Source organism: Lipophrys pholis, assembly GCF_963383615.2.
Source record: "Lipophrys pholis genome assembly, chromosome: 1".
NCBI lineage: Eukaryota > Metazoa > Chordata > Actinopteri > Blenniiformes > Blenniidae > Lipophrys > Lipophrys pholis.
In genome coordinates, this window is record NC_137635.1 from 36,011,949 (window position 1) to 36,038,743 (window position 26,795).

General features: G+C 40.3%; 1 protein-coding gene across 3 annotated transcripts in view; it reads left to right on the plus strand.

The window, feature by feature from the left end:
- astn1 (astrotactin 1) overlaps positions 1-26,795 on the plus strand; it is a gene marked incomplete at its 3' end in the record, with an annotated part of 367,742 nt that overhangs the window by 315,591 nt on the left and 25,356 nt on the right. For all 3 annotated transcript variants that reach the window (XM_080461072.1, XM_080461073.1, XM_080461074.1), the window contains exons 18-20: positions 9,975-10,252; positions 12,758-12,891; positions 13,365-13,516. In XM_080461072.1, the coding sequence (XP_080317198.1) occupies positions 9,975-10,252; positions 12,758-12,891; positions 13,365-13,516 (564 nt within the window). The remainder of the gene's footprint in view (positions 1-9,974; positions 10,253-12,757; positions 12,892-13,364; positions 13,517-26,795) is intronic.

Sequence of the window (26,795 nt, forward strand, 5' to 3'; positions counted from 1 at the left end):
TGATTAATCAATTAAAGAATACTTTCCCTGCATAATCAGAACACATGGGACTGTAATACTGAAGAGTAGATTCATGCACGGCGGTCCACATGCCAGGAAAAGATTCCCTTGTGACATTAATGTGTGAAAGAGTGGCGAGCGAGAGGTTATGAAAGTGAAGCTGATGAACATGCACAGAGAACATGTAGGAAAACACACTGACAACATTACGGGGCCCTTCAGCATCTATGAAGGCGATGTCACTAATGGGCTTGTCAGGCCGTGGTCAGCAGCCCTAATCAGCTCTTAGACAAACAGCGCCTGCTAACAGCACTCCATGTGCCACGTTTCACTTTCTACATGAAGCGTCCATCAAGGCTGGGTGAGCGCCGCTGTGGATAACTTGAGCAGTGTGTTTACATGCCTCGTTATGTGTGCAGGCGGAATGAGCAAGAAGAGGAAAGGTTTGCCCCAGCTAGGATTCTCTATGAAAGCCCTGCAAAATGGGGATGGTAGTGATGCAGATGTGCTGGGAAATTAAGAAAACATTGAACTTTAGACGATTGTGACTTTGTTGTGTTTTCGACCTCCAAACTGCTCATCTTCTCATGGGGTCAGAGGTCTCAAACTCTCGCCCTTCCCAGGTCTGGGGGGCCGCCGGGGTGGCGGGGGCCCGATGGCCTTGGATCCCGGGCTGTCGCTGCAGGCCTCCCCAAAACAGTTCCGACCACACCCAGTGGGCAAACCTCACACACACACACACACACACACGCACACACACACACACACACACACACACACACACACCCACACACACACACACACACACACTCCCATTCCTCATCAATTAGATGCACTGCTGTTGCTTGTTGTCTTCCATAATTTATTCAACCGTCAAAATCATGTACTTCTGTATTTGATGTTGCTACTGTGCTAAAATATGTACCTGCCCGAAAGTCATAATACTATCCAGACAGTGCTGCTCAATTTTGTTTAATCCAACAACAGTTGGAAAGTGTTTGGATCGGTGTATTAACGGTAAATAGTATATACAGCATTAACTAGTCTATTGTCTGTTGTTGCCCCGCCACCGCCCCCCCCCCCCCCCATAAATCTTCTCTCTTCTCTCTCTCTTTGAGCGTTCCCACCCCGGTCGTGTACGGCAGCCATGCCAGCTTACAATAAAGGCAGCAGCAGGAGGAGATTCCAAGTCTCTTCCTGTTGCAAGAGCAAAAACTGTTCTGACACCGGAAGGCTCTCAATCACATAATATTGTTTGCACCAAGCTGACAAACAGGACAAGGGGAAAAATTTAAAAGAAAAAAAATGCCAAACAGAATCTTTCCTCACTTTGAACGGTGCTCCACGTGATCAGAAGGCACAGCACTAAGCTCAGAAGATCACTCAGCATATACCTGGCCTGCAGCGAACACGCCGCACCTCCTTATAGAGTGCAACGCTTCAATAGACACCACTCACACGTAAAGCCCCTGAAACATTATTCTGCATCCTTTTTAAACAACTCATGAAAGAAAAAAATAGAGAACACCCTCTGTGGGATAACAGGGAGTCTTTTATTGCCCGGTGATCGGGGGTGAATGCTGTGAATTTTGAAACAACTGTCTGTTTTAGTCTCCTCTGATAAACGTTGTTGATTTTAACACCACTAACTGTAAATCATTTAAAGAATCAGCTCTGTGTGCATGCTGAATGCATTATTTAGGAATAATAAACACGTTGAGATGCAAAGACTGCTGAAATATTATGACTGCTATTTGATGCAATGCATCCATTCTTCACCAGTAAACAGATTTGTAATTACCAGTAAATGATCAAGCAAATTACTATAATCTGTTTTCTCAGCTTCATTCTTTCCTCATTACTGAGCCCTAATGTGAGGTTACTGATAAATCCCAGGTTAATGAGCTGTTACCACAGTAAATTAGCGATTTGTAAATTGATACGACGAGGAAATGTGTTTTGCCCTCTGGCTGAGGTGCAGGTCAGCCAGTTAGCAGCAGGAGTTTGGTGTCTTGCTCAGAGAGAGTTCAGCCGTTGTGGTCACATAGCTCAAACTTAGACCTCCTGGCTAATGATGATTTGTCTAATTTCTAAATCTTGCTGTTATTTTTGTCACAGCCTGGTCATATCAGATAGTATTGCTTCACGATAATAACTTCGAGGACTGAAGTTCTGAGGTTTGCATGTGTTTTTATAGCATATAGGGCCGGTTGGAATGTTTAAGGGCTTGATTATGTGGCTGCCATGCATCTGCAAAAGAAGCCCAAGTGCTGTTAGACACACACACACACACACACACACACACACACACACACACACAATAATGCACATCCACCCACATCACACTCTCACATAACCCCTCTCCCTCATTTCAACTTGTCACGTTGTCAATTGCAAAAAATGTCTTAAATCATGCTGCTCACACCTCTCACGTCCCGTTATGCAAACACATTTGCAAACAATCGCCTTCCCTTCACCTTTTTGTTTTCCGACACAGTAATAATCACGTTGGATCGCAGCGTGACCCTGTCGCGAAGGAAAAGTTGTGCGCTCTTCATTTAGAATTGGCTTTAGCTGGAGCATTGTGCCGCAGCCCTGAGTTATCAGGTACACAACGCACCTGGATGCCGGAGATGGTGCCTGTATGTGCATGGACATACAAAAAAAAACCCGGCACAGCACATCTGAGAAGCTTTGCCTGTCACACAGATTTGTTTAAGCGCTCGGATGCATTCCATTTCACAGGTTTAGAGTTCAGAATGTATCACGCCGACTGACACACAGCAGACCCACTGTATTGTTTATCTGTGTCTCTTACAGTTTCCTCTTTGCTGCTTCTAATTCTGTTTATCATTTCTCTTCTCTACATACAATAGCTGGGATCCCTGCAAAACTCGCCCTTTTTAATGCAGCTTTCCATCTCACTGCTTTCCCATTATTCAGCTACTGCCTGCTTTAATTTCAGACATTCTCAGATCAGCGGGAGCTCGTGATTACGTTCCATAACCATGTAATGTTCATCTCGGCCAAGCACATTTCAAAGGTTAGGTATGATTTGCCCTCTTTTTGTCTGCTGAACAATGGAGCTTGTACTTTGGCATCTCCCGTTTCTCCAGTTTGCCGTGTGAACAATCCACTAGCATCATCTAGTGGCTGAAGCAATAAGTGCTGAAGTCAGGGGAATTGGGGTAAATGGTGTTTTTCCACTCCAGCGTTCAGGCTGGGAGCCATGAGAGGTGACAAGTCACGCATTTAGTTTGAAAGCCACTGTTTAAAATGAGACTGATACTGTCAGGGGCTAAAATCACAGCTCTTTGATCATGAAGATGAATGGTGATTTAATGAGTCGTCATTTCACAAAGAGATGAGATGAAAGTGAGTATAATGGAAATGATTCAAGGCAGACAGGGAGTCAAGGCTTTTACTCTAAAATTTGGGAATATAGTAGCACAAACAACACTTAAAGCGTACATGCTTAAATATATATATTTTTTAAATCTCTTTTTAACAATGTTTGGGGGGGGGGGTTCATCCTTTCTCTGTGTGATAATCATAAAACATGTATGGAGAGATTGAAAGTATATTTTCCAAACAGAGGAAGTGACTTGAATCAGTCAGAAGCAGATGAACAGCAGTCATATCTTCACCGGATAGTGTGGGAGGAAGGGGTGGATGGAAAGGTATTATATGAATCTGAATAGCTCTGAGCTCCATCTGTTGTGTACTATAGAGATGATGAGTCATTCCGCCTGGTACCACATGGGTCAAAGCAGCCCCAAATCCCCTGCTTCATACCCACACACTCACAACACAAACACCCAAAGCCACGGAGAAGCAAATAGTCACACAAGCTTGTGCTTCCAGTTTGCCGTCGCGCATTTGCCCCGTGTCTACAGTTTAGTGAAGGCCTCAAAATCTGTTTGTGTGGACGATGTGGTTTCATGTTATTCGGGGACAAATATTTTAAACTGTTACTGCAGTGTCATCGCTCCACAGTGCAGCGAGTGCTCCAGGAACAACCCGGAGCTCACATTCCAAATGTTCCCCATTAAGAACAAATGCACGACTTTTCAAAACAATTTGTTGATTCAAGTCATTGCAACATTGCAGACGTAAAGACTCTACTTGATCCACCCTACTGTGAGGCAGCTTATTTGTGGAATAGTTTTGTTTGTGATGTGCTCCCAAAGAAAGTTGAAAAGGCTTACATCTTAGCAATGAATCACATAATCAGCCGCCATACAGCAACGTCTGTATTAATTTCATGCAAAATCTCTGATCACCTCACAAATAGCAAAGCAGGATTCACTCTTTGTAGATCTGCTTTAGCCTCGGCCAGCCATCAGGCTTTTAGCTGCTGAAGGCTCCAGCGTTTTCACCAGCATCAGATACCCCCCCCCCCCCCCCCCCCCCCCCCCCCCCCGCCCATGCTCTAATTAAAACAGACTCTAAAGATGCAACATCTGACAGTTCTTTTTGCATTTTATAGTTTGTCCATTTCAACAGAATCATAGCGACAATCATCTAAATGAACCTATCGATTGATGACCGGTAATCTCTCAGACCGAGCTGCAATGCTAAACTCGATGTCTTACCACAAGGGAAACCCTTTGAAGGAGCAAAACCTGTCCTGAAATGCTTCAGCACTTCTCTAAATGAAATATGTTTACACAAGCATAAAAGTAACACACAGGCTCACAAAGGTTCTCTGTGCTCAAACCCTGTGGCTGAAAATCGATTGAATTAGGTAGTTTCCTGTAAAAGCCGAGTCCAGAATTTAATTTTTTGGGTGAGGACGAAGGAGCTAGACCGAGTTTACAGAGGGGTTTCTTATCCAATCTCTATTTCATCCTGTCATCACTTTCCTTATGTGATACGTTAGACTCCACCACCATTACTTACCATAATGCATTGTTTGCGTTTGTATGTATGTGTGGATTCCTCAAAGCAGCCCGTCAGAACCTGCAGGCATGTGCATGTTCATGTGCGTGGGTTGAAGCTGACAGCAGTTTAGATGCTCAGATAAGTGAGTGAAAACATTTTATTTTGTCTTTAAGGGAGATAAATATAGGAAATGACAGAATTTTCTTTCTCTCTCTCTCTCTCTCTCTCTCTCTCTCTATATATATATATATATATATATATATATATATATATATATATATATATATATATATATATATATATATATATATATATATATTTCAATGAGTGGTGTGGATGTGAAGGAGGAGAAATTGCCAGAAAATGTGCGAGATCTGATTTGTTGGAACACGCAGAGTAGAAAAACGATACTTACAGATTCTATCCTCACACCCACCACACATGTATTTGTGTTGCTGCATGATAAAAATGTGTTTGTGTTGCATTTTTGTTACATAAGGGACAAAGTGAAAAGGGAATCGCAAAAGAGTTTTTCTGTTATTTTTTTAAGAGACAACACAAGGTTGAGAACAACAAAAGGAAAAAAGACATTTAGCAAAGTTCAAACAGGAGCACTATGCTGTCTTGTTTTTCTTCTGAGTGACAGCAAAACACAGCATGAATATCAGATGGGATAACATTTATTCCTCACAGCTACAACCGGGGGCTCACCTTGGGAGGAGACATCTAAACAAAAGAAACCACTTTCCTCCCCCAGCATGCACCTGTGGCCCACGAGCATGTACACTAAGATGTATTCAGACGTCGCCATTGAATATGTGCACTTAAAAGTCAGGCATTGCTTTTCTCCTATTAATTATCTTCACGTGCCTCATATTGTTGTGGAGAGCAAGTGAAGTTAGCACATGCAAAACCTTTTTATCTGGTAATGCAGCTATACTCTGTGTGACACAAGGTAGGTTTTATCACCTCAATAGAAAAACATGAAACTTCAAAGCAACCTGCCGGGAAATAAGTGAGCTCTCATTGTGCATTTGCCTCCTGAAGATGTTTGCGGCGGTACTCCCGCAGCAGAGTTGCTCGGGCGAGTCTAAAGTGACCCCTGCATGTGTGTCGATGGCTCTCAAAGTAGAGGCTTTTCACTAAACACTCTGGAGTGTCATTTTGTTCGTGTGAAGAAGAGGACAACTGCTTTTTATGTGCAGCACAACAACAGTTAAAAATAGAAACTTAAGTAGGAGCTTCAGTGATGAAAAATGGTGCAATAACATTGTCTTGTTTGTGGTGTGGAAGTTTGGGGAGTTTTTACAAGGCAGAGCCAAGTTTCTATGTGCAGCATCACATTGCATATGTGCATTTATTGCTATGAATTCAAAGAGATTCAACTAATAGTTTCAAATGCAGAAAAGTTACCTAAAACCTACAAATTGCAAAGTTGAGTTCACCGATTTCTACATTTATATACTGAATACATGTCTGCTATTCTGTATATTTCAATCGCAGCAGAGAGGACTTGGTGTGATAACATACTGTGTACGTTTGGCCATCAGGTGTCTTCAGGCCAGGCTGCTCATCCATTTTAATATCCCCCCCGTGGGTCTAGCTGACAGTGAAGGCTGCTGAACTAAACCAAAACTAAACTGAACTAATCATTGCCAATCTTTTTTTGCCCTAAAAGGTGCCCCCCTCTCCTAATATAACTGCCACATTCAATTTCCATCTGCCAGGAGGTGGCAAGTGAGGATAGCATGATGCGGGCTGATTAGTGGGAGGAGGGCCAGTTCTGACAGGAAAGGATTGAACTTTGGCTGATTAGGAGTGCAAGGACATCGACATCCTTGGCAACATTCAGATACGCTTGACTCTGAATGCAAATGTTTAGTCAACTTGCTCCTGGAACAGAATCCTTTTTTCTTTATGTCTTTATTCTCATTGGTTTACTGCCATCCACCCACTTCTATAGACTATAAGCTACAATTCTCCTGGATGTTCTGAACTCGGCGGTCCTCACGACCAGAAGATGGGCAGAGGTCAAAACATGTGAACAAAGTTTGATTTTTCTACTGATGGGAACTGATCTTCAATCAGATTTCATTTACCTCGACATTTCTTCCACCAGTTAAAGGCTTATCTCTTGATCTGGCTCGGTGACCCAGACACAAGACCTCAATGTTAACATTGTTAAGGACACTGATACACACACACACACACATCTGCACTTGTGAGAAGATCACAAATAGCTGTATTATTCAACATATAGTGCTTTTTCTCCACATCTTCTCCTGCGGTTACACATTTTTGTACTTTATTATTCATGTCAATAATTTCCTTAATGTCTTTCTACCAGCAGTGGCTAATCATGAGCAACATGTTGATGGCATCTCAAGCCTAAATGATAAAATTTCAAACAAGATGTTTTTGGTAGCAAAAGAAGGTATTTATACCTCCTGATCAAGTCTTTTAGAGTCAACAATGAGCTGTATTTAACTTTTTTGACTTTTCTATATAGTTTCCCAATAATGTAAATCATTGTTAACATTGTCAAGTAAGCCACTAAACTTGAATCTTCATGACCGAAATGGTTTCAGACAAAAGGAAGAGTGTATATATTGCAGAGATGTGTGAGAGATAAGGTATAATCAACAAGGGGATAATTGTCAACACAGCCCCGCAAAAGCAAACACCGAATACGTAATTATTGTAGCACTTATGGCTCTAATCTTTTTTTAATGACAAATCTACAACACAGCACAAATGTGCATGCTTACACACAAACACTGAATCACATACACGGGTGCCGTTTAAATTTGGCTTTTGTATTTAACTGCTTATATGTCTTCAATTAGGGCAGACAGGGGCCTATTGCTTGTGCGATAGCTCTTTTTTGAAGGCCTCTGGGAAAACGTAAGCAGTGATGCAAATACATGAATGTTTTACACTTAGAAAATGGTCTTTTCTTCACCTGCTTTCTTCTGCCACACACGCTTGTAGCTGAGCTCCTGCACTCTCGTTCCATCATCACATGGCTCATAAAATGAGCTGCATTTCATCAAATGTAGCTGGTACAACACGCCTATTCCCCAGTTGGTGCTTGAGCTTTTAAATTATCTGCGTTTGTTCATATTCAAGCTGTTCCACCAATCATTAATTCGTAAAAAAAATAAAAAATAAAAGTAGGTGTAAAGTTCTACATTAAGTGCAGTTCCCTTGCTTTAAGCTTCGTTGGTTTCTTTTTCGAGCAGAAATCAGAGCTGTCTGAGACAAAATAGCATTTATTGGGGAGCAGTTTCAACAATGTGCATAATACAAAACTTCACTTTTATATCAGGACTATTTCAGGATTTATTGTTTTAGTTTTTTTCCAATAAAAAGTTATATTTCCCAGCACAAAATTATATTGAAACCGCAACGTATACTTATATCTTATATTAAAGATATAGAGGGATAGATCTGTACTTGTATGTATAGTGATCACATCTTTGTTCTTACATTTCAGGTTGCTATTGTGGATTTTTTTTTTTTTTTTATTGTTTTCTTCTTTTATTTTCTTGCTATTCCTATAAAATACTAAAGTTATGAGTGGGCATACTAGTTTCTTTGTCCTTATCAAATCCCCTTTTGCGGTATTCCACAACAGTGAATTCCTTTTCTACATCATTCAGAAGCCACTGTAAATAGTTGATATAGTTCTAAAACTCATCTAATGAGCAGAAGCATTAACAACAGTGTTGAGACATCATCATGTTGTCAACACCTTTTTGTTTTTTTTATCCTCATTTGAAAACCAAACATTCACTCAGGCTAGACAAAACACCTGCTGCTCATAGTATTCATTCAGCATTGCTGACAGAGTTCATTTTGTTTCTTTGTATTCTAAAATTATGTAAATAGCTTTTAGTAACAACAAAATATGTTCAAAACTGTTCTCAGTTCAGCGGGCTCCCACCTGTTCACAATATGGTTTAGAATCGATATTAGATTCTTTGTCAACATACTAGTCACGTGTCAGATGAATCACAAACTCAAGCGTTCTCTTCATTTTGACGCTACCATTATTCTAATAGATGTTGTGGCTGCAGAGGTATACTCCTTTTAATTTGGGTATACCATTCTTGAACAGAAGACGCCAACACAGGATCGTTTGGCATAGTTTTATATTTCTTTCTTGTAATCCACAATATTTTTTTTTTCCTTTTAAAGATGGTTCTTCCAGAGTGGCTTTAATGGCAGTTTGATCAAATTGAAGAAATACCTTCAACCAGGTGTTTATCTGTGGTACCCAGCTTGCAAAATGATGTGCTTACAATAGTGAATAAAATATATAATTTATGTTTACTTTACAGAGTTGTCTTTAACAGTTAAAATTGTCAGTATTCTTTTCAAACAAGATCTCTGCCTTATTGAGTATGAACTGATCTCTCATCAAAACATTTGCTCCTAAAGTTAATGCCGATAATGTGCGGGATTTTCCCCGTTTCCTTCCAATGATTTTATTTAAATTCAACATAGTTGTTGTTGTCGAGTCATAATGTTAGAGTCTAGATCTGATACAGTTCCAAACATAAACAGTTGAGCACCTTTAGGTATTGTAAGAAGAAGTAGCAAGAATTGTTTATCTTCCTGGTTTATAGTGTTTCTTTTCTCCGATGCTGCAGTTTTTGGGGGTTTTATCAAACTTTATAACTTGAGCGAAGGAAACATTTTATTGCACTCCTAAGAAAAGCCATATTAATACGGCTTCACTGTTTTATCGATTCTTCAGTACAGATACAGATATATTTGTCCTGACTGTTCATATTCTTTGGAAGAGGGAACACAGAGCTCTCACAGGAACAAATATTTGCACTTGTGCTCATGTATTCTGCCTTGGATACTGCAAAGGTAGAAAGTGCAGAAGGCAGGATGGGAATGTGGTAACACAAAAATACTTTGACGTTTTTCCATGCTGCTTCAAATAAATAAAAAAATGTCTATATTCAGCATTTTTCTTTCTGTCACTACTTGAGTCTTGTACGATAAACATGTCGTTTATAGGGAGGAATGTTGTTGAGTCAAGCTACTCAATCGTCCAATTCCGTGTTTCTCTTCAGGTAATTCACCCTCAGAAGAGTCAGAGGAGCGCGACAAGGAGCCCAGGACGCTGACCTATCCCGCATACATCGCCAGTCTGCTGGACACAGGTGCTAAGCGCATGGCGGCCGGCGTCCGCATGGACTGCAACAGCCAGGGTCAGTGCCCTCGCTCCTGCCACCTCTGCCACATGAGTCCCAGGGCGGCACAAGGACGCCAACAGTCCGAGCCTGTCCTGCTGCAGATCACTAAAGCTTCGCCTATCTATGAGCTGGTGTCCAACAACGAGACCTACCAGGTGTGTCCGGCCGCTTTTCAAAATTTTGAATGTCTAATATCTGCATATATCCATATTTTTTTAGTTGCTTTTTCTTTCATTTTTATGATTACTGCCTAATTCAGTCAGCAAAAAAGTTTGCTCAGAAAAAGCGAAAGCTTTTCAGCCATTTTATCCGTCCATGTTAACCTAATCTGTGAGAGCAGCAGATAATAATACAAACGGGCTCCGAGCACGGGCGTGTGATCATTAAACCGCGGCCTGTCTATTAGCGGGTTTCCTGCAACGAAGCCCACGGTGTGTTGTGTGGATGATCCATCAAACCTGAAAACCTTGTGGCCTCATTAGGAAGCAGGTTTGCAGGAACAGAGAGAGCTTCACAGCAAAGTCCTTTCCCCTCGGGGTATCACACCTCTCTCTGCTGGAGGCATGCTGTGCCATAAACTGCTGTACTGCGCGGTGACTTATTTGACTCCGTCAATACTGTACATCGATACTGCTTCTCTTCCTCCAGCAGGAAGTTGGGGTCGATGCAGTGCTGTCCAGCCCCCTGTGGTGTCAGCCTTTCATCTCCAAGCTTAGTCAGACAGATACAGCTGCTCTTATTGACAGGAGATTTTTGGAGGTTGCCGGAGTTTGACTGTGCAGTTTACTTTTGTAGATATAATGTAATTTTCACAAGTTGTACTAGACATTTTCTTTGCACTCCTCAGTGCAGCCAATACAATGCTGTGACTGTAATAATTTTGTCTATTCCCACTGTAACTGTAAAAGTTATATTGTAGTTAGGAGGTCAGCAGGTCACAGAGCAGCCAACTGTAGTTTAGTTGAGATTATGGTCATTTTGTTCTGTGATAACATGTAGGCAAACCTATAACCCAAAAAGAAGCTTCCAAAATAAAGGTCATCACACGTCAAATTATTTGCAATTTGTAAACCAAACCAAAAACCCAGATATGTCACTTTTCCCTCAGTAACTGAGGACCAATTAAATGCTTAATCCAGTGAATGTGTGATGATGTAAACAACATATTCTTAAATACACATTAACACAATCAACTCTATATAGGGATGGACTTAACAAGCATTTACAGAAACTACTATTATCAGCCACTGCATCCCAAGTAAAATTGTCACTGAAATAGCAGTTTTATATTGACATCAACATCTTATGCCATTGAAGCCAGGAGCTTCCCGTTATGAAATGTAAAACCAGATAGAAAGTTGCACTGAAAAACCTGATAGGAGCCAGCATCATCAGTGTGTCAGCTAATATGTAATATGCATTGCACTTATTCTAGTCGATAACAAATCAGCACATAAAGGGCAAGAATATGGAAAACTAAATTTAATTACAAAAATATATATTTTCAAAACATACAAAAGACATACAAAGAAAAGCTTAAAGCTGAACACAACTGTGATACTTCTGGATATTTGTAGAAATCCCTTACTTCACATACAACTGACAACAGAAATCAGATAATATAGCATAAAAGATTGTATTTTATTTTTACTTTTACTATGCCATAGGGTTTTCACATCATTACATATTCAGCATGCCACTTAGACAGAACATGTACAAACCAGATTTATTTGCGCAACCATTATTTACCGGAAGAATATTGACCAAGAAAATGGAGCTAATGACACCACAGCAGAATGTCAAAGCATTTTTCAGTCAACATGTTTCAGCTACTTCTGAATGGCTTTGAGGGGGTTTTTGACTTTAAGGGTACAATATGTTTTATTTTATTTGGTGTGAAATTAAAATGAATCTCAATCAGCAGAACGACACAAAACAACAGTCGTGTTGTGATCTCATCTTTACCCCAGCCTGTTGATTTTTGTAATACAGGTTTTCACCACAAGATTGTGTATTGAGTCACTCAAGAAGGAACAGGAAACACAACAATGGCATCTTTGCTATTTTACAGTACTCTAGTCTATGTGGTCAGCAGGCATATACAGTATGTACAGAGACATTCAGTCAACTGGAGCCAATGTGAAACATGAACTCCCAACCAGAAAAACAACACAAATAAACAATCCAAGTTAAAGACTCAACACCACCATCCAATGTACAACTTACTTAAATTTGACATTGTGCCGCTTCAAATACTTTCACATTGGCTTCAGTTTCAAGCCGTTACTTTGTTTGCAGCATCACTATTAAAAAAAAAAAAAAGAAAAACCTCAATACAACATATGATAGGACCAGTGTACTAGATGGTAGTCAGAATTGCTCAAATAAAACTGAAAAGATGGTCTAATGTGACAGACCTGGCTCTCAAACAATAACTGCAGCAGAGGAAGCAGCAGCTGGGTAAATGCCTTTGAATCCTACTGATGACACATAATATAAGAGATTGTCTGCTGAGATCCAAACTGTGTGTAATCATATGTCTTGTTCTATCATCACTTTGTTTTAGGTTGTACACACAAGCTGACGTTCATTGGTTCACATATTTTCAGCAATTTTATATTAAAAATCTTTCAATATTCCTCTCCTTGTTTTTCTTTCAGGCCCTTCAGGAGGCAATGATGAGCATGCTGTGGTGTTCGGGCAAAGGCGATGTAATCGATGACTGGTGCCGGTGTGATTCCAGCGCATTTGGCACAGACGGACTGCCCACCTGTGCCCCACTTCCTCAACCGATGTTAGTAGAACAACATTAGCTTCTCTAAGTTCGGTCTTTCAGATGGGTTGGGGGGAAATACCATCCATCATTCCACTGGCAGAAATCCTTTGCTGCCACAGATCCATGTGTACCATGTATTTTATTCCAACACCACAGCAGTCCGTGGTTTATTTTCTCCTGTCCAGCACGGGTGTGCTGATCAATTAAATGAGCTGCTGTATTAGTTGACATTAAAACCTTTGTACACACGGTTCTCATTCTACGGCTCTGTAGCAGATGATCATGTCACAGTTGGTCTCACCTTAGGAGATAATGACTTTACTTTCCGTTAACAATAGTGTCTGTGTGCGACCTTGCACAACATGTTCTCATTGGTTCTCAGCTCTCCATAACACAAATATAATAATCGCTGCCAATTACAGTGACAAGGCCAGTTTGCTGACAGCATCTCTCCATCAGGTTGTTTCATGTCTTTGTCCCTCTGTTGCCAGGCTGAAGTTGTCTTTCACCTACGAGCCCAGCAGCTCATTGGTCATCATGGAGTGGAACCACACGGAGCCACCAATCGGTGTTCGGATCGTTGATTACTTAATCAGCCAGGAGAAGGTGACGGAGAGGACCGACCACTCCAAAGTAGAAACAGGTATGTTTCTTTTAATTGCAAGCAATTCTTGATTAGGTGGAGATTTGATGGAAATATACTCATGTTGTCAGCACCATTTGAGAACTGTGTTCTCACCACACTGCGAGCTGGTTGTATCACTTCCGAGTTTATTCAAATGCCTCAAACCTAAATAGTGTGCAACAACATGATAAGTCTGAAGAGCTTTCACTGACCAAAGAAGGCACTTTTTTTTAATAGTATCTATGAGAATTTGCAACAACTCAGCCCGTGTGTAAACAAGTCGCTCCACAGCTCACGCAGGTACAACTTGGAAAGTTTGGCACATTCTGGGACGAACCACTGTTGTTTTTTTTGGTTCAGCACCTCCAAGGCTGGCAGTTGACGTGCTCTTTTGAATAACCACTGTGAATTAAATGCTTATCCTGACAAAATATCAAATGTATCCATGTATATTGTTCCATCTATCTTCTAAACTCAGTTACGTCTGTGTGCCATAGTTGGTTGGGGACGGGGAGAAGGGAATCAGCAACAGAACCTGACCCCATTATAAAAACAAGCCTTATTTTGTTACAATGCCATTTCAAGGATGCTGACCAGGTGTTTCACTGTTTTCATCCCCTTCCTCCAGTAATGTAATTCTGCCATTCATGAAAAAAACAGGCCTTACTATCTCCCTGCTGACCCTTTGTTGTTGAATTTGTGTGATTCACTTTCAGTTTATTTAGTTTACTTTCTGTTTTTCTTATTCTTCCTGCACTGCTCGGGGGATCCATTGATGTTTTGGGATATGGACCATTTTGAGATAGGTAACGAGTGTACACCAAAAGGCAACCCCTTTTTAATCCATGATAAATTGGATGGCATTGGAAAAGTTGGAACTTAACACTATGAACTTTCAAGAACGACTATTTAAGTATATTCTATTATGTTTATGGGGGGTCTCCAAAAGTCTGACATCAAGCATTGATACCATCCAGATACAGTTTTTTCAGGCTTTTTCCAGTTTTAAACAGGACTTCTTTTGTACACTTGCAGCTGCAATTTTTAGTACCACCACAAGATGGTGTACACCAGTAATAATAATAAACAACAGTGAACTAAATGTAGGTTGGTCATCATTGTCTCCTACAAAGACTTTTTAGGAAAAGAAAACGCCTGTTATTATTTACATGTGCAAAGGCTCTCATATGGTTGCAAAAGAAGTTGACCACAATACATTTACCAGTAAAGATTGTGCTAAATCTGTTTAAATATGTGTTTTTCTCTGTTTTGGCTCTGAGGAAGTCGAATGCAGCCAAAGGAGCAGTGGGAATGCATGTAGATCTGTCACCCGTAATAGAGAGCACAGCTTATTTTGCTTCCGCCATACGAACTGGTAAAACAGGGGCAGTTTATTTTAGCAGTAATGACCCAATCTATAATGGAGACTGCCGCAGTTCCCTGTGAGCACCAAAGTTTGTTGTAGCTTAATGAGAGAATAAACTGTATTTGTCAGAGCAGCGGGGATCATTAATCAATACAGTGGGTTCAGAAGGGAGACCAAAGCGGGAGAGCATTTTCTTTATTAGCGGTATTATGGTAAATGCAAGCTTTACCATCAGCACTAATGGCCTGTCCGAGATGTAAGAGATTGCATTTAGTTAAAGAAAAGTTACAATGCAAGTCTGAGTATTTATTCATGGAAAACTTTAAAGACTTTTGCTGCAAAAAAAACGAAAGAAATTGCAAGTTTGACTCCTTTTGTCTCTTTCATTTGTATTGTGTATTAGTTAAAGTTAGAAGGTATGTATAGTGTTTTCATATTGTAGCCATTCTATGGCTTTACGAAATCTTTGGGTAAGATTGTGTTAAATATACCTCAATTGTTGAGTAACCAGTCTGGACTAATAATGTCTGTGTCAGGGATGGGCAACTAATTTTCCCAAGGGGGGGGGCACATGTAAAATCAAGCCTATTGTGATGGGAAGAGCAATAGGTTGAACTCTGAAATTTTTCTCGATAGAAAGTTTTTTTCTTGTATTTAATACAGCACAATGTTGAGCAGCCTTTACGTTGCTTTAACTGACTCCATTAGACTAATGTTTTGCTAAGAACTCTTGTGAGGAGCTGATAGTTTTCTTGGGTATTGATCATTAGCTCTGTGAGCTGACACGTTGAAGACAGTAACACCCACAAACATGAACTACTTATCCTGAAAATAATAAATCTGCCACCTTCAAAATGAACTAAAAACAGTTGTCGATATGTCAATATGTTTTCATTGACCCCTGGTCTGGTCGATGATGTAAGTCAGCAAAACTTTCTCTAGGATGGGGGTTTGCAAAGCGTCGAATGCCATCGAGATGCAGCATTAGCAGCACCAAAGGTAAAATGCCTGATTTTGTTTCATCTTGACCAGAGCTCATTGAGTTCCCTCAAGCAAAAACGTACCTCTTTGCAAAAACAAAAAACACTATTGTGACCACCAAGCATCAAATCCAAGTTGGATAAGTCACAATTTCAAGGGATCAAAATACTTCCTCTTTCCATTGCTTACTTCAGACTGTCTCTTCTTCACTTCACAAAATAGCTGCATTCACTGAAGTTAGCTAAGAGAATGATTATCAGCAATCACTGGTGGCTTTTATATGCTTTTATATCCAATAGGCTGGATGGCAGGAGGAAGTCTCTGTGTCTGAGTTAACAATATACGTCTGCTTTTTACCATCTGACGTACAGAGCTTAGAAGACGCTGGTTGTTGGGCAATTTTATGGCCGCAGGTAATTCACTTTCCCTGTATGAATCTTTTAGACGGGAACTGAGAACTTGGCTTCTGGAAATATCTGCCCTCCATTTGGTGTGCGCCTACGCAGCCTGACCTTTGGGTGCGAATGTTCACATTCACAAAAATTTACTACAAAAGCCTGCAATGACGCCAAGTATCTTATTCCAGTTGCACAGTATGCAGTCTTGCAGTCTGACGTGTAGAACCGGAGTGGGTTTGCCCTGTGCCAAGCGGAGTGTACGCAGGAGCACGTCATGCTGCTTTACTGGAAGCAGCGCATGTGTGTTACAACCACAACAAAAGGTGACGCTGAGACTTTTTTTTTTAGTGCTACTACTGCATGGTCGCAAGTAACTTACGTATTGGAAAGCTTAACACAATTATTACTCTGCAATCTGGTCTCTCATGGCCTTCGCCGCTGCACCGTCGTTCTCTAACAACCTACAGAAATCTTCCTGAGTGAATTCAAAACTCTCTATAGAAGAGTACAATTGTTTTTATTTCTGTTTTTTTCTTCTAAATTGCACCGATGAGCCTCTTGGCCAGGGATTTCTAATTTGATTAAGAAATTGAATATTACATTTTTCTTGAAAAGTAATTTAAAGAAAGTTTACAGCCCAGTTAATGAAGTAGTTTTGTCGTTGCTCGACCACATTAAATGTTGTCCCCTTTCTGGTAAGATCATAATTCAAAGAAAGTTTCACTCATGATGTTACAGCATATTGGAAAATAATTATTTGCACTCAATGATGCACCTTTGAGAGAAAAACCTGGGACTTTGATGGACCCTGGAGACTTAACACAGGATACTTTCCAGATTGCGAATCCATCATTACTCTCAGTAAAGACGTTTTGTTATTGTGCTTTTCTGTAAGAGTAAAATAAAGAAATAAAGTAGAACACCGTTACAGATTTTATGTGGCGGCAGGAGCACCACTGAAACCTAAATGCACGGGAGCGCCTTTACTAACAGAAATGTTCCCTTGATGGCAAATACGACCTTTCAGCTCAGTTTTGGAAATTTGGAACATAATTTCTCCCTGCACCATTCGAGCACATCGCCTGTGTCAGCTCACCATTACCACTGTGTTCCATACAAAAACAAATGTTTGTCCGTTCCCCTAATCTGTGCTGTCAGCGCGATAAACACAGAAGATGAAAGCAGAGGACGCTGGAGTATCCAGCGTGGCTTTTCTGTGGTGAAAAGAACATTCTGCAGGGCCTTGACATATTGTTTACTTGTACCTAAAGTTCAAACGAGCTTTCTATTTGTGCCACAGAGTCAGTCTCTTGGGCACGAGGATGGCAACATCTTAAGTTTAAAGTTGCTGGAAAGAGTTAATCTTGATCAGGCCCATTTAAGGACATCGTGTTTTTTTTGTGACGCAACAGGAGCTTTTGCAGTTTGAAGTATCGATGAAGTCATTGCTGCTGAGATAACCTACGAATGTGTCTCTGTTGTTAACAGTCAGTGGCTGATACTGAGATCCACGGCAGAAGAGGTATTTATATTTCAATCAGATAAGTAGTTTAGCAGCCAAACGGTTTCGTATTCACCAAGACGCTACAGCGACAATTGAACTTATGGCAATATTTTCCTGGAAAGAAAGAAAAACCGTGGCACCGTGGATATTCCGTTCATGACTGAACTGTTACAATCATACTAAGCTTTTCCAGTTTACTGCTTCTGCAATGTCTTAACAGGACAATACACGTTTCCATGGTGTAATATCAGCCACCCTCATTAAGCGAAGAGAGATTACTTACATACTGAAGGAAATGTCTCTGGTTGCCTGTTGAGCTCCACAGTTACTCACGAGCTCCTTTCTCAACCCTTAAAGGATGGCATAGATGTGGCGTGATGTTCTCATTGGAATAACAGACTTTGGTCCCTTTGTTAAGTGCTTTAAAATAAACTCACAAGCACACCATTTCCCCAAGAGCAATAATCCATCACTGCAAAATTGAAGCAAGGAACAAGTCTATCAGACTTTATTTGTTGCCTAAAGCCCAATTTTGTTCAGTTTCTGCCTTGAGAAAATTCATGACGCTGCATACTTGAAATTGCTGAGTTTACAGCTGCTGTAGTTATGCTACTTGAGCAGTCTTTTGGAGTACCTTTTATATGTACTGTGCACTTTAATATCTGCCTCAGGGTGTTTTTTCACTAATTTCCAACTCATTTTTGGTCAGCAGTTATGTGAAGGCCTCTTACTTTCAGGTATGCAATAACAGCCACGGCATTTTCTATCTGTGGCTTTAAAAGTTAGGGCATGCAGCTGAATAAAGTTCAGTATAATCTTCAACTTCTGGTTGTGTATGTGGCGTTGCACTCAGTGTTGTGCCAAAGCCATCAAAAGAAGCCGCATTAAGACGTTTGTTTCTTCTGAAATCTTGTTGGATGCACTTTCTGTTGTGAAAGCTGGATTACAGTTGGATCTATTTTATGTGACAGATTAACATCAATATAAAACGAATGCAGGCAATGCAGCCTGGACAGCAAATAGGGCCTTGACATTAGTTGTGAAATGTTGGAAGTACTGGGCTGTTGTTTTAACTTTGTACCGAGACAACTGTTGCATTGCATTAAATACCTATAGTTTTACCAAGAGGCCAAAGGCCAGTGCTGCTTACATTATATTTGAGAAGATAACCGGATATCTTAATAAATCTTAATAAAATATCTTATAAGTTTTAAGTATTTAAAAAGCTTTTGTGTGTTTGTTTGTTTATTTGTCTACTGGAAAAAATTATTACAAATATTTTGTCATTTTCTCCAAGTCGCAAAGAAATATACAATCCGAGGAGTTTAGACACATTTTACTTATATATGTACCAAAAAGAATATTCCAAAAATGTATAGCTCATGGAATTAGAGCTCATGATAGTTATTCTAGAAGGGTTCAACCCTGTGAATTCTTTCCCTGGAGTTTTCTGTCTGAATCATGGTGCATCAAGAAATACCACAGCTGGGATGTTGCTCTTCATAGAGACTCAGAATTCATATAAGACATATCTTAACATAAAGCAGAAAACACTGTGGAGAGAGATCACAGAGGACAAGCTTGAAACCCCAGAGTTGATCGTCACATCACAAAAAGTCTGGTTGTAGGTTTAGAGTAATGGAATAGCGCTTGTACAGGACACAGGTTTTCTGGTGGCACTGCTGGGCATTATTATGGGGTTCTGTGAATGGTTTTCTACCAATGAAAATACTGTGATGAGTACAGCATCAAACAATCACCCAACCGACATGGTTTGGGGTGAGCTGGACCACAGTGAAGGAAATGCAGCCAACAAGTGCTCAACATATGTTGGAACTCCTTCAAGACGCTTGGAAAAGCTCCAGGTGACGACCTCATAAAGCTCTTGAAAGAGTACCAAGTGAAACTTTTAGCAACGCGAAAGGTGGCCACTGTTAAGAATCCAACGTATTAAGTATGTCTACGGGTTTTACTTTTAGTGTTTTTGCTCACAACAGAAACCAAATCGCTATTTATCAACAATATATAGGTACATGGTGCAATTGGAACATTGCCAGATATTTTTGAAATGCTGTTATGTTTATGCAGTTTCAAGCTTCATGGTTTATACATTATAGAGTACAAAGCAATTCAGTACACATGTATGCTCAGAGGCAGCAGTTGTGAAAACTTTTAACACACAACAGGCTACACTACACAGGCAAACATTTCATAAATGTAGTTGGATAAATCAAGCTTTTGTTGTGTTTTTTTGTAAGTCATTGGCAGTTTAATTGAAAAAATATTGACTTACATTTGGCAAACAACATTGTGTATAGTTGACTATGATACAATATAAAGGGACATCCTATTAGGAACCAACTGGTTAGAAGTTACTATAATAAAATTATGAACACGATAACAATGATGGATGAGGCAGACTTGTTAGTCGTTATTTTTACTTACCGTACATGAAAACTGTTATGTGGCCACAAAGCTGCCGTCTCGCTCTTCCCCACTCAAGTGAGCCAACTATCATTATCTGAAGCTGTTGACCTTGTGGTTACTATTCTACTTAACTCCTGTTGTGCTGGAGGATGACTTCCAAACCAAATATATAACTAACTTAGTCCTCCTGACAACAACATCCAGTAAGTATACATTTTTGAGAGCTGTCTGCTGCGTGTTGGTAGTTAATCTCTGATATTCAGATTACATCTTCTCAAGCAAAATGATGTAACTTCAAATGAATTCAAGTGAACAACTGTTCAGACCTTCCCCCTTTCAGTGCTGACAGTTCACCTAATGTCTCAAAGCAACATTATAATAACAGCTATGAGCTAACACATATGTGAATTAAAATGAAAGAAAACAGGCTGAACTGAAAGTCACCACTTTAAAGGAAATCATATTCTTGATTCGGCTGACAGTTATCATCTTTTAGCAACGTGCACATCACCGGTGACTGAATTGTTGCACGAGAAAGGAGCAAATCATTGATATAGACAGTGAACAATGAAAAGAGCTTCATCATCGGTTCTTCACACAACACACATTTGCTCAAATTGAGTGATCCATTCACACAATGTTACAATCCATGATCCATTTCCACCTCCTTCACAGACTAGACACAAGGAAGAGACCACATGGGTCTGTGCATTACGCAGTTCACTCAGACAGTATTACACAACATCTGGGTTTGGAAGTTGTCAAAACTTTTAACAGCTCCCTCTTACGCCCATTCAGACTTTCCGATGTGTGAAATTGCCCAGTGCAGCTCTAATTACACTGGCTGAAAGCTATCCGGCTATGGTTGGTGTAGCTCAGCTGTATTAAGAAAATATACATTTAAAAAAAAATAAAAAAAAACACCCATATAATGCAGACATTTTATCACTGCTTCCCACCTCAATCCATCCTCAGTGGATGATTGATGACTCGGGAGAACAGTGGGATGTGAACACACTGGCGAAAATGGTTGGGTACAGATGCCGTGTGGACTCACGAGAGGGGAGACCACCAAGAAGAGGAAAGGAGGGGGGGGGGAGGAAATTGAAGGACAGGACCAGAGTTGAAAAAGATGGAGCGATCTGGAAAGCCCACTGTGGAGTGTGGTTCTGATTTCAGCTGTCATTCTTCTGCCATCTTGGAAAATCGGTCTCACATGAACTGATGTTTAGTTCTCCGCAGATCTTCCCATGGCTGCCTCCCATCTCCTCGTTTTGCTCTTTCTACATCACTCTCTCATCTGTCCTCCCATCTCCCATTACTCCTTCCATTGTTTTCCGCCCTAAAATTCTTATCTCTGGTCTTTCATTCTTTTTCACCACCTCTTTTCAACTTGCCCATGACTCTTTCCCCTCGCACTTTCCTTCTAGTTTCCCCTTCTCTGGCCTCTCCTCTGTTTCATTTTTATACCACATGTATTTTCCTTTCCTTCATTTTCTCTTCATCATCTCCGTCGCCTTAATTTTTCTTTTCTTTTTTTTTTTTTCCCCCCTTCCAAAGGGTAAAACACAGGTCAAGCAACACTTGTTGGATAAAGAGAAGTACAAAATATTCTTCATAATCCTTCAAAATGTTTTTATGCAACCATATCTACTTAGAATAACACTATGTATTGTGCCCGGTAGTATCTTACTCCATTAACACTGATTTGCAGCACAACATTGTAGGACAAAGTAATGGCGAGACCCCCAGCTCTGTTGGGTGGCAATATTTAGAACATTAGGCTTGACAGCATCATGAGTTGTCAGGAGTTATGATGGATGCATTGATGTATATTTGCAACGCATTTAATGACCCATTAACAGGCATCGATGTAACTGCACTATGTGATAATATAGATCAAGTAGAATCTCCATTCTGGATAAGTGACAAGAGAAATCAATCGGCTAAAAAAATGTCTACATTATAGCACTGCAGACATTTATCAATCTAGGATATTTTAATAAGTAATCGCTCGCTTATACGGTTCTAGTGAATATAATGAGCCTCATGATACCCTGACTGTCCAACCTTTTCTCACACTATTAACGTTGCTAAGACAAATGAATCGGTCATGTTTCAATGATTTGTTAATTCAACTGTCTTCACAGTGTTTTACTTTCCTCACACTTTTCTCACTCCCCGGTTCTATTGTCTACTTTTTCCCTTGAAATCGAGACTGTGTAAAGAGCATGACGTCAACAAATAATGGGCAAATGTGCAACTGGAAATTGTGAAGGGTGGCAAGGTTGTGCGATATTGTAACCGGTAATGGGTAAACTCTTCAATGTTCAACACTGTATAAGGAACAGTAACAAATTCATTGAACAGATTTCTCTGCTCTTATAAACTGTTGGTTGCTGCTTTAGTATCTAAAATATCATTTCTTCCATGAAGTTAATCCCCAAGTGGTTTGCGTGATACATTCCAGAAGGACGGTGAAAACAGAGCATTCATTTACGGGAAAAGATCTGAACAGACACTACTGATCATCTGTTTAAGAAACTGAAGAAGAAGAAAAAAATGAAACATCCAAATATCTTGCTTTTGCTTTTTCTGAGGCTTCATAAGAAGCAGATGTTTGCTCCAAAGTATCCATAAAGCCATTTGGTTATTACAGAGAACATGCACATGTTGACAGCTGCACGGTTGCATTTGTGTGTTTTTACTTGTTTATTGTTATGTAATGCTTGATAAGGCAATGTACGTACTGTACGACTGAGGATTCTAGCATCCAGGACTCTGTGAGTTCTGGATCTGACAACAGCTTGTTTGTGCGGTAATCTCTCCCTTAACAAGCTTCAAGCACACAAGGTGAGATCATCGTGTAGGAGCGCACATACGCATATGCACGGTCCCCAGCAGATGTGTGGACGCTTCCAGAATAGGAAGTCTGCTTTAAGTCAGGGCACCACTTGGGCCTGGACCAGCCTCACTGTGAAAACAAACATCCTCTAAGCTGTGAGCAATCCTGTGATGTAACGGCTTTGATCAACCAGTGAGGGCAAGGTCTGCTCAAGGGTCAGCGAAACTCTGAATCCAATCAATAAGCACATTACTCACCTATTCGCATCACACACATGCACACACACACACACACAAACACAGACGACTGGCGTAAGTGGAACATGTGCGCCTCACTCAAACCTCTTTGTATTTGCCACTGCTTTCCCTCTCCCGCCTGGACCATGTGCAGCGTGTGTCACTTGTAGCAATCTAAAATGATTTCCTTTCTCTCTGTAACGTGGGCTAAACTACTGACTCATGAAGTAACATGCCCAAGGACATTTCCTTACCAACCAGCAGTTCTCTGGAGCAAGCAGCAATCGAGGAGCACCACCAAAGCACACATTGTAGCTCCACTCATCAATTCCAGATCAAGTCCTTCAAAAGTTGTTGTTTTTTTGCATCTTTTTGAACATCAACATGATGAATTCTCTCAAAAGGCTCAGGGGAGGCTTCCTGCTTGAACCCCACCCAGGGACTGCAACAGAAGCTTAGGTTTTCTAAAGTACTTGCCCATAGATTGAATGTGTTCAGTGTAGTTTCCAAACCAGCAAATGACTCATCGTTCTTGGTTTTCTAGCTCAAAGTTGTGGACAACGCAGCAGCCGACAACACCTTTTTTCCTCACAACACATATTAGTTCCACCTGTAATATCCAGAGGTGTTTTCTAGTTTACTCTTTATTGAAAATACCCTGAATACTCATGGAGTATCGGAAGCCTTTTTATCTAAAGCCTTTCGAGAAAAGCTTGTTCAGCTGAATAATACTCTCACTTTCTCAAGATCTTGGTTGTTTAAGCAGTCACTACGCAGTTGTTATTACAAAGGAAGTACAAAGTACTTTCAAGAACAACTTGAGCAAGAATCTGCAGGACTCTGAATATTACACCATTCTCAGTAGGTCAGCAGGTCAAACTAAAGGTGCTGTTTCCCCATTTCAAAGCACCTTGGCCTCAGATACCGACTCCACCCAGCTGCCTCAGAGACCTCTCAGCAGATGTAAGACTTAAGAATCACCAGAAATGAGGCCCATTCTACCCTAACTGCACTCTAAGGTTTGTTAGGTTAGATCATTTCTCCCAATCTTTTGGCACAGATGGACATTAATTAACAAGTTTGCTTTATTCTGCGCTCGAGTGTGCAACCCAAGATCACCACTCCAGGTTTTGATATTAACGGAAAAGTTCATCATCGGTCTTCATCATCGGTCTTCATCTCATACACTTGTAGTCACGGTTTGCGAAATATCACATGATTTTTGGTTTGCACCCCCCACCCCCACCCCACCCTCACCCCCACCCACAATAGGTTTTTCATCTTTAACAGCATCATCAATGACCTCTCACAGGCAACCCACCCAGGGATTGATGGGTGGGTTCCAACTTGAATCCCACCCGAGCACTCCAAAGAAGCTTTTCTGAACTCATTTGCAACACATAAACAGATGGATGTCAAAGTATTTAACTCTGACGCAGTCATAGCTGGAGATCACCCAGTGTGCGTTTAAAAAAAACAATACTTTATGTTACTGGGGCTCACTAACTGGCACCTGCCTTGGATACTTTGAAGAATAGAAATCTTTGAGTGCTTAAAGCTTGCACAGATATATATTTGCATAGCACAGGATCAAAACTGTCTTTTATATTTTTAATATTTTTAACCATCTTCTTCATATAAAAATTATGTTGATAATGGTTATGGTTATGTTTTTCTCCTGTGCAGTGTTCTGGTAGTGGTATTGTTCCTCACTAAGCCAAGATATTATGAAAATAATTAAATATATCCAAACTCCTCGCCCCCGTTCATAAAATATGACAAAAAAAATCATCTCCTTGTTTAATCTTATAGTAAGTGATTTGCCTTTCATTTGTGGCATGCAATTTGGTCTTAGCTGTGATTTCTGAAAGAGGGAATAACAAAATATATAGACCCACTTTCTTTACATATATCCATACATAAACAAATCTATTATGATCAATTAGGGTTATTCTGAATCTTCTTATTAGATTCACTTTGCACAGAACACTACTTTATTCTGAAACTTCTACTAAAAAGCTGATGAGCCTCTTTGGACATGATCATAAAAAAGATGATTTCCTATGTCAGAGGTTGACCTGCCCTACTAAATCAGCCATTCTGGCATGTGGTCATAGAATTTGATGAAAAGCTGTTTGTAAGGAGTGTCCAAGTATTGTCTGGTTCACCTCCAATTGTGCTCACATCATCCTCCATATGCATTTGTTTCTCTCCTTGTAAATATCATAGACAGCCGTCTCTTCTCAGCTGTGTTGTCCAAACGCATCCTACAGTTCATGCGAATGAACAGCAGGGTGCACTGTGCTCGTATGCTCCTGGAGCTGATGCCTTCATTTATACTCTATGTATCTCAAATGTTTTTTTGTCAAACAGTGAATGGAGCAAAGGGTGGAATTGTGGCTCTTAAGTGCCTCACTTAGTCCCCTCATGGCCACATCGATAGGTTGACGTTACAGTCCCTCAGCAGTCCACTCTAATCCAGACTCAAGCTGTTTGAGTGCCGGAACTCCGGGAGCTTAAATGAAAATGAGCTATTACTATTGCTGTAAGCCTTGACTTAATTCAGTCTTTATAATGGAGAAAGAAATCTATATTCTGTTTTTGTACCATTCAGCAGTAACAGCCGATAATGAATGACTTACCACTTGATGTGGAAAAAGCCATTTTTGATGGTTATAGCTTATAAGCACTACGAATATTTTTCATATCATCAGTGGATCAATCCCACAATGCTTTGCACAGTGGCATTATCCATCTGTGACATGCACACATGGTTCCATATTTAGTTTTACTTTAAAGCCCTTCATGCTAAAAATGCATTCCATCGCTTGAATAATAATTTTTTTGTGTGTGTGTGTGTGTGTTTCTTTTTCAAACTGCAACACCAAATGACCATTGTACTTGAACAGAGTCTGATTGAGATAATGTGATTATATGTTTAAGACTAGTGTTGCGTTCAGTTGTGGAGTAAGTGAAACATCAGGTGTTAACGTGATGACATGCGCCGTAAAGAGAACTTCACCTCAGATATGATCACGAGCAGAACTAGTGTGTACACGGACTGTGTTCGGTATGAGGATCAGCAGAAATTTTTACGTAAAGCATTTTCGTTCTGAACAGGCTTTCATTCTCATTATTTGCCTCCATGGAAATAAAGCTATCGACAGCTTAAAGTCTACAGATCATCATATTAAACTCATATCAATGAGAGTTTCCATCCCCAGTGTGTGGTACTAATCAATATGTGATCAATCATGAACATTTACTTGGGGAAAAAAACATTGGACTGTGTTGCTTTGCAAAATAAAACGACGACTGTGAGTCATATATGTTCACAGACGGAAAGTTTTCGGTCACAAAGTTAAATCACAACTGTTTGCACAACTGGCTCCATGGTGTTGAAAGGATAATGGTCAAACAAGCTTTTGACAGGCTTTTTTGTTTTTGTTTTTACCATTAAATGCCAGGAAAAGAACCTAAACTACTAGTCACACCAACGGAAATGAGGCATTCTTTATGAGCTCGGTGGATCTTTGTAGA